This window comes from Sardina pilchardus, chromosome 6 (genome assembly GCF_963854185.1).
Source record: "Sardina pilchardus chromosome 6, fSarPil1.1, whole genome shotgun sequence".
Taxonomy (NCBI): domain Eukaryota; kingdom Metazoa; phylum Chordata; class Actinopteri; order Clupeiformes; family Clupeidae; genus Sardina; species Sardina pilchardus.
The window spans coordinates 30,279,955-30,289,782 of record NC_084999.1 but is presented as its reverse complement, the minus strand read 5'-3'; the positions used below and the strand labels follow the sequence as shown (position 1 = coordinate 30,289,782).

Below are 9,828 nucleotides of genomic sequence, written 5' to 3'. Positions count from 1 at the left end.
TACACTTCTTCACACGTGAGCCTCACTGCATTCATTTTATTTCTAGTAGAGTGACACATCTGAACACCCTATACAAAGGCAAAACTGTGTACTCTTAAGTGATCAATATTTCCCCTATTGGCTACATCAAAATGTCAAGAGATACACAAGCCTATGTCCATGGGATGGCAAGAACAAGTAAATAGTGAACCTATAGTATATATTGTTAATAATTTTTCAATACCTCTGACCTTCTGGTGCCTTATTGTTTAGTTATTGTATGTGTGGTTGTATGTATGATGCACGCCACGGCATGCTATAAAGTAACATTTCTCCAGATACTGTATCTTTCATACAGGAAAACACTAAACAAAAGAAACCTTCTTGAAATTATTTAATGTTCTGAAAAGAAGTAATTCTGAATTTGTTATATATTATGTGACTGTAGGTAGCCTATATGGAGTGATGGCTCCAGTCAAACTTAAAGGGATATTCCGCCATTTTTGGAAATAAGCTAATTTTCGACCTCCCCTCGAGCAAAACAATTGATATTTACCGTTTTCCCGTTCATCCAGCCATTCTGTGAGTCTGGCGATACAACTTTTAGCTTCAGCCTAGATCATTGAAACGGATTAGACCAGTAGCATCTCGCCTGCTAGCATCATGTTTAAAAGTGACTAAGATTTCCGGTAATTTTCCCATTTAAAACATGTCTCTTCTCAAGTTAGAAAGTGCAATAAGACCAACTGAAAATGATACCTGGCGTTTTTCTAGGCTGATTTGACATGGAACTACGCTCTCATCTGGCGTAATAATCAAGGCATCTTGCAAACGTACCATGGGCACAGTGATATCACGCAGCATCTGAAAATAGTCCCCATAGACAACAAGCAGTAGTAGTGCCAGTAGTTTGCAAGTTGCCTTGATTATGCCAGATGAGAGTGTAGTTCCATGTCAAATCAGCCTGTCCGATGGAGTTCATTCTGTCTTGATTCACTGGGTGTTTGACATGAAGAAAGAGGTTTAATAGATGCTGTATGTGAAGATAAGATGAATACAAGAACAGAAAAACATCACAGTAATGTTTACATCATTCTTGTTTCATTATACTGTTTTTCTTGTCAATACATGTAGTACAAATAGAGCACGTGTTTGTGGTGAAGGGAGGGTTATGGGGTAGCTAAAATCATACCCCTGATGTTGGGGGGCGGATGGGGTGAAGGAAAGTTAATGGGAACCTAGGAGATAGTATTGGTTAACAGGAATGTTCCATTTTATGTGTGATGTTCTGGGACCTGCTACATTATCTATTTATTAAAGGAATGCATTAAAGTTATTTTACTTAACCAAAAACGAAAATGCAGTTGCAATGCCTCAAGCATGCTGTTTATGTTCGTCTTTTGCCTTGAGGGTAAAAAACACTTCAGAGTTGTTTGACTGCTTCATCAACAGAATGAATAACCTTAAAGTCATCATCATTATGTAATGAAGCCGAAGCCTACAGAACAACACTTTACATGGTTAATCAAAGTGCTAATGTGTGTTATGTGCTGAATCTCTGATATACAATCACAAATTCACTGGTGGAGGCCAATTGACGCTCCACAGAGGCCAGGACAGTGAAAGGGAAAGAGAAAGATGAGACAGAAACAGCAATAAAGTGCAGACATATGGATACATCGCTATATATCTGGCACGTGATTACTTGTTTTTGCGCTTAATCACATGAGACTAGCCCTACAGGCAGTGATTTGTTCACAGGTGAAAACGCCATGCCATTTTGTTTACACAGAACTAATATTATGAGCCCTCCGATTAAATCTTATTTCTCTTGCTTTCGCCCATTCCTTTGCCAAAATTCCTCTCAAAGCCCTCACAGGAGGAACACTAAAACATTAAGAACCCTCACTGCTGCTCACTCACGTGGATGTGTCCTTTATGGCTGAATGGGCTTGTCAAGAGTCTGACAGGGAACTCTGTCCTCAGATACACTCAGTGTGTATGTGAATAAAACACATTTACACTTCATCTTTTATGCCTTCTCTCTGAGCACATGCCCCGATGTAAGTTAATTACAGTGGTGGGACGGATGTGATGTGAATGACTGAAATAACTGCTCATCGCTAAAGTACACTCTCTGGACCGTTACAATATTTTACAATTCATCTACATAATGATTATGTGCATCAGTTTATGTTCTCATCAGTTATGCATCCACACCAGGGACCTTTGTCCTGGTGCATATCTTAGTGATGCTTGTTGAAAATTGCACTAATGCGGAATTAGCATACTGCATAGCAAAACTACCTCTGAGCTGTGTGTGAGACATCAATAACATGTCCATGTGGCACATTTTACACAAATACAGTATAATTGCATGATCTAAGCATTTCATTTGTTCCTCAGCTATACACTTAAAAATGTTAGAGGATCAATTTATTCTGCATATACTAGAGAATAAACAGTTAGTAAGGACCAGGGCCTTTAAAACAAACTTGTCAACAATGGGATTGTGTTTTCTGTAGTCCCTTGACAGATGATTCAAAACCCCCTCCGAAATGTGTTCAGATTACATGGTCTATAGTTGTAATAATGGGGATCCTTATATTTGTTCATCCAGAATGTGGTTAAATTATTATTTAGTTATGTTGACTGTAGGGGGCAGAATATCCACTGAAGGCACTGTCACAGGCCTGCTTTGTAACTCCAGTGAACTACACTGCACTTCTGTCAGCATGATGAGCACATCTAAACGGAAGAGGCGTTGATTGTGAAACAGGAATATAGCATAACAGGATAAGAGGGGATGCAACGGTGCTGACTTTTTATCTTAACTCCAAACCTCCACCCTCCAAAAAAAGAGAAAAGTCATTAAAAACACTGTTCTGTGAAGGAAGCACTTTTGCTCCTCTCTTTCATTGGCCAAGTTTTGGAACAATGCTGACCTTTGCGTGGAAAGAGAGAAGGAAACAACGCACGAGAGAAAGAACAAGAGAGATAGACAAAGAGAGAGAGATGGAGGAGATTTTCTGCTGTGCTGGTCGCTCTCTATTCCCCACTTTCTTCCCTTAAACTCCATTTTTATGCTGTGCCAGGACCTTTGGCTAATGTTTGGAGTCAGATTAATTAGCACCATTCATCTCACTTTGTTTCACAGCATGGCCACTAAATCTTGCTCTTTCCCTCATCCCTGTCAATATGGACAAAAAGCAAATAAAAGCTTTCTGCTCACGTTTTCACAGACACCAAGAGCTTGCAATACTTCACCAAATATTTTTTTGTTTGGTCTTAGGATAACTACATGGATAACCCTTGACATCAATTTCTCTAAATATTTAACTGAGAACTGTTCTGAGATTATCAAGTAGAATAAGTAGGTAAGGGGGTAGACTTGTGAAGTCTAGACATAATATATTTGAAAAGAGAAAATGTCCAGCATACTTCCACAAAGTAATGAGAGGTGATTGCCTAACAGACAAGATTGCCAGTTTACTTATACTGATCTATGACAGTAAAGTGAATATCTTAGGTGTGGACAAATCAATGCATCTGGACTTTACAGTATGTAAAACAAAATTCCTAATGTTCTGACATATTGTAGACCAAACAACTCATTAATTAATCAATAAAGTAATTATAAATTAACCAATTATGAAAATAATCTTTATTTTCAGCCCTAAACAAACGCGCGCGCGCGCGCGCACACACACACACACACACACACACACACACACACACACACACACACACACATACATGCATCTACATGTTTTATAGCTTAGCCTCTCTGGCCTATGTTGGCCTTCACAGATGTCAAAGTGTATCTATCTCCATTGCAATGCTTTAGCCAGACAGGATGTCTGTACAAATGTAATTGATTAACATTTAAGGAGAGTATAAACTAGTCTAATTCTTGACAGCTAACTGAGCTAACAGAGCTAAGATTAGGAGTATCCAGCCTGCTACTCAGAAACACGTTCAGCCATAAAAGTTTATTTGTAGTTTCGATGGTCAGACCTGAAAATGAACCACATTTAGTTAAGGTAATAATCCGCAAAACATCAGGCTAGACTACTGTAGCCTAGGTCATCAATGTTGCCTTTCTCTTTCCTGATTTGATGCTTGACCAAGGTCAACCTGAGACTCCCCCTGAAATACATGGCCTAGAAGTTATCCCCCGGGACAATGAACATTATTTTCGGATTGACAGACAGGGTTTGATCACTACTCCATATCAATTATTTTTTGAAAGGTAACTATAACGACCAAAGTGAACAACGGTTGAACTGGGAGGCAGGGTTCGCAACAATAGAGCTATCCAACTGTTCCAAATTGCAGTAGCCGTCTAGGCAATTGTAGCCTAAATTATTTTTCACAAAAATGTTGTTAGTTGAAATGTGTGCATTTGTGGTTTTCGTTTAGGTTAATTTGTGTGCATCATTCTTTATATGTCCACTACAGTGCTATCAACCGGTCTTGTCGCTGTAACGTTGCGCAAAGGCTACAGCGGTTTCTCCCTCGGACCAGAAAGATGTACCCTGACACGCCACACGATGGATACATCGATACACATTTACTAGGATAATCTGGCGCGGCTGTATTTCATCGGAGAGACCCACTCCCCAGTAAGAGTGATCATCAAACACGCTTGCAGCAGCATAACAGACCGCCCAGAAAACGGCGTTCAACTGACTGGGGGCTTTCCACGTCTTTTGGTGCATGGGATCGTAACGTTGAACGGTATATTTGATAAGCTGTTCGAGGGATCCATCAAGAGACAGACCAGCCCACTTGATTTTTCTCAACAGTATTCCTTTCACCGATTGCGATATTTTTTCCTCAGACGCCTCTGCCGATTGAGCACAGACCGAAGGATACGAACGATAACGTTAGGGGAGACAGCAGGCAAAAACCGCGTATTTCAGGATTTCATCACTACGAGACTAAATTATCAACCTAGATTCTGCTGATGCGATATTCGGGCGCCTGAACATGGTACATTCACCGAGCATGAACTTCAATTCCGCTGGCTGAGTTCTTTGGTATGTGGTATTTACATCGGAGAAGGAAACCCGGACCGTAGTTAAGGCTACACGATTGACTCGGATTGTTCGAAATACGCGTTGCTGTCATTTGCCTGTCGTAGGATAACAACCCTGATGTTTTCTTTAAGTGTATTCCATGCAGAAGATAGATCACAATTACATCCGTGTGTTCGTGCATATGAAGGGGACAGAGGACGAAGCTTCCGATTATGATGTTGCAGTTTTGGCACAGCTCATAGCGCGTTGTCTTTGGTGACATTTCTCTGCCTGCTCACAAAGAAGTGGAGATAAACTTTGTATGACAAATGCATGTCAAATTGCTGGAATCAAGATACCTTTGAACTCACCCAAGGACATACTGTAAATGCATATCTGAATGTGGCTGCCGTATTGTTCTGAAGATGTCTGATTTTATATCCATCCAAGTTGGCAGCCTATAGTATCCACATTCTTCAGAGAAGGCAGTATACTTTTCCTGTGCAAATTAGCCAACTGTGGTTTGACTGTGACACCATTTGAGATGCAACTATTGGCACACATGCTTGCAAAATTGTTGACGTAACCCTTGCCCATGTAAATTCAATTGATCAGGATAAGGGTCCTGTCAGTGCGCTCTCTGCTTGACAGAGGACACACGCAAGTGTTAGTGTTAGCGACATCGCGTCAACTTTTAATGTTTTCAAGTGAATACATTGTTTTGTGTTAGGGTTTGATATTGCCATCATTGGCCACATTTTCAAAGTGCACCAGCTAAAGGGATTTTACGGAATTTAAATGGTGTTCCGAAAGTTACCCGGTGTGTCGGCATCGGGCATGGGTCTGCGCCTTTCTCAGAAATTCGTGTTTCTTCTCTTTTTGTCTGGGTTGGTAACTCTATGTTTCGGGGCCCTATTCTTCTTACCCGATTCCGTCCGTTTGAAGCGGATTTTCCTACCGAGGTCAGACAACCAAGCCGTGACGGTTGGCTCAGAAAATGATGCCAAGGAACATTCAAAAAAGATACCCCGGGAGATGACGGCTAAGGGTGACAGCACTACGAAACTCAAAATAATGAGCCGAAAGCAGTCTGATGCCCATGAAGCACGTACAGTGGAGAGATCCGTAGGAAATAAACCACCCGAGGAATGGAACCCATCTAGGACAAAGACAGAACCAGTCGCCCGGGCTCGGGAATCTGTAACCGGGGGAGAGAGAGTGACCACGACAACCCAGAAAGGTCAAAACAAGGATACCTTCGACTTCGAGAAATTCAAACAGTGTCTACTCAAAGCGCCACTGGGGAAGGATAATGGCAAGCCGAGTGACCCGCAAACCCTAGAGCGCCGGGAGAAAGTCAAAGAGGTAAGGAGCCTGTTAAACATATTCATGATGTGATGCGCTGGAAGTTTGTGATAGTGACAGGTCACAACAGAGGGATGTCAGGAAGTTTAACCTTTACCTATGGCACCCTTGTCATCACATTCTCTCCTCAGTATCTCCTACAGCTTGTTGTTGTGTTCACACACACGCACACACACACACACACACACACACACACACACACACACACACACACACACACACACGCACACACACACATACAGTACACACACACACAGACACACACAGACACACACAGACACACACACACACACACACACACACACACACACACACACACACACACACACACACACACACACACGTTAGTGTCTTCCTCTTTTTCTCTCACTTTGTGGCTTACACTACACACACACACACACATACACACACACACACACATGCATCCATGTACGCACACACGCACACACACGTACACAACCTCTGAGAACCTTTATTACATTGTCATACATGGACCTTCTCAGGAGCATCACAGGCACCTCAGTTTTACTGCAAGCTCCTGGGGAGAGAGAGCACTGAAGTCGTCAGAGATGTCGGAGGATTTGCATGTTAAGATCTCGATTTTACTGCTAGCTGAGCTGACGCAAGGCTGCATGGGGAAAACCTACAGTATAGCTGTAGCTGGTATGGGAGAAGGGAATCTGGACTCAGTCAAGTGGATGAGATCCGAAGCCAGTGAGAGCACCCTGCTCGCTGACAGCAGAAATAGGATCCTAACAAGCCGGCTGTCAGCCCTGGTTAGCTCAACGCAGATGTCACCTTCTTGTAGGTTATGAGGCAAAGTATTCCCCCTATGTGCTCTATTAGTGATGGTGGCACAGTACAGTACAGATTGTGGTCGGCCTAATATGGCCTTGTTGAACAAAATTGAAGACAGTGTGTGGAATAGAACTCTCAGTAGTGAAATGAATGTCTGGAATCTGTAGGATTATTAGACTAAATATGGAGGGCATTCAGTGTAGGTTTACTGTCAACATACAATAAGAGTTGATGTGAAAGCTTGCTAAAAGCCACTTCTGTCAAAAATGAGATAACAATGGTGAGTGAATGCCCTCCACGCATAGTATATTAATTGAATCATTTCGCTTCAAAACCTTCAAAACTCTCTTCCTGGTCTGAGATGTTGATTTGTAGGCAAACCCCTATAGGAGCCTGATACACAATGTTCATTTAAAAGAAAAGCGGTCAGACAGATTTAGATTTTTGTTTTGCCTCTGAACTCCTCATATATTTCCCTGTGGAGATTTGGGCTGCAAATTTGAAAACATGGATTTGAAAATTTGATCAGGGACTTTTCTCTGAGAATTTCCCTAACAAAGTCCCATATCATGGAGGGGGAAAGCAAGCCTACCACAAGGGGAGTTCTGCATTGAAGCTTAGGGTCAAGGGACTGGACTTTGATTGTACCTCTTACACCATCTCAGCCATTTCCATCCTTTCTGCCCTCGACTGGAAAGAGCTGATTTGCACTCAGTGACACTATCACACAGGTCAATCAGTGCATATTTACCTTACTTGCGTAATAGGCTGTAATGGCAGTAGAATGACTGAGCATTTTGTGACTGTGGAGTTGTGACTGGCAGATGCTTAGTAGAATCTAAAATAGTGTGATCTTATCCTTGCTGTAATATAGCTTATGTGACAATGACAATTAAATGTTCAATATAGAGCTATATTAATTTGTTTTGTGATATTTGTCTAATGAAACGTCCTGTAGTATCATCTTTAACAACTGAATGACTGCGGCCAAAATAATAAAACAGATTGCATCTCTATACCCACACACCATTTCCCAGGGCTAAGAAGCGAAGGGGATGAGAAGTGGAGACATATTTGTGGCTCTTTGTGTAGGCATTGAGGCATCTCATGAGATGAGACAAATTTGGGGTGTTATTGTCACTCTGACTGATTTTGTTGTCGTTATCCTATTGTCCTGACTCTCAACTGGGCTTTGAGAGTTGGAAGGAGAGGACAAGGACCACTAAAAGATTATCAACCATGTCTTTCGCACTGATCAATGTGTTGCAGGGGTGGAAATTAAAAATTGAAAATGTGACAATCTATCAGCCAATAGCAGATTTCTGGTGAAATTAACCAGCCACTCAATGTTAAAATATGACTTTGTGTCTGAAATCTACCAGCCACTCTCAAATTTTACCAGCATTTGGCTGGTGGCTGGTGCTAATTTCCATCCCTGATGTGTTGTGTCGACATCTAGGACACTACACCAGGCTTAAAGTGCTTTTGAGTTCAGAAAGGAGCTGTGACTCTCCTACAGCTATTCCCATGTGAATGAATGGTTGTGTACTACTGGAAAACAAACACAGACTGTGTGGATCTTTTTTGGCTGTATCCATTCATTCACTATCAGGAAATTGATGATGTCTTGAAAGCATTCATATACAGATGTGTTTGAATACAGATGTGTTTGAATACAGTTTGAGTTTGAAAGGATAAATGCTTATTTGTATGCTATGAGTCTCATGTGTGAGTCTCCTCCTGTCACTGGAAATGCCTCTGTGTCACTTCTGCAAACTGCACTTCACTGTCTGTTTCTGGAAGCCCCTTGTGTCCCTCTGTGCTTGCCGTTACTCGTGGTGGCAGTTCAGTCCCTCTCCACTCGTACAGGACAGATGTCCCTCTTTTCTACATTGTCTATTTTAGACCTGCATATTCACACTTGAGTGGCAGTGGTAGCAAGACCCTCTGGGCCTGCTATATGTATCATGCTGGGAAAGATGGCAACAATCTATGTGGCTGAGAGGGCCACACTGGAGAAGTGATCAAATGATGAGGGGCCCGGGGGGTGGCTTTCCCTGTAGAGCAGCATATACCCTCGGTGGCGGTTGGTTGAAGGCGTCCTTGTTTTCCTGTTTCACTGTCCTGGCGGTTGGCCGGAGGTGGCTTATTGTACTCGCCGTGTCTCTGGAGAGATCCCCACTGCCAAGGGACCGTGGTGAAGATGCAGCAGCCAGTTTGATTGCGTCAAAACTCTGGGACCTAATGCAACAGACGAGGAGCCAAGTGCTGACATAATGCCTCACGAATAAGGCCAAATGTTCAAGCGGGGGGCTATTAGCGAGAGCCCAGTCTGGCTAGCGGAGACTGATTTTCTTCTGCTGATTTGAAGAGGTTGGCTTTTCCCAGCTCGCAAAGGGAAGAGGGCCTTTTGAGGAGTTTGTTTTATTCATCGGATAGTGCGGCTCTTTTAGTCGTTCGCGGTCACCCTGCCTCATTGGGTACTTAGGGTGATACCTTTTTACGAGGAAATGGCCCTTTTGTGCTCAGTTCAGATTCTGATGCAGACGATAAACCCAGCTGGCTTTTGGACAGAAGTATATCAAACGGGTGTAAATCGTTTGTTATTTGACTGAGAAAGCTGAATGCAGCTTGTCTCACTCCCACCAAGTGGAGACGGAACCAA

At 42.4% G+C, this 9,828-nt stretch overlaps 1 protein-coding gene across 2 annotated transcripts in view; it reads left to right on the top strand.

Annotated features, from left to right (window-relative positions):
• The first annotated feature begins 4,624 nt into the window (after positions 1–4,624).
• LOC134083170 (mannosyl-oligosaccharide 1,2-alpha-mannosidase IA) overlaps positions 4,625–9,828 on the top strand; it is a 203,240-nt gene continuing 198,036 nt past the window's right edge. The window contains exon 1 of one of the 2 annotated variants that reach the window (XM_062539351.1): positions 4,625–6,365. In XM_062539351.1, the coding sequence (XP_062395335.1) occupies positions 5,799–6,365 (567 nt within the window). In that variant the 5' untranslated portion in view covers positions 4,625–5,798. The remainder of the gene's footprint in view (positions 6,366–9,828) is intronic. The other variant, XM_062539352.1, reaches the window with a different exon arrangement.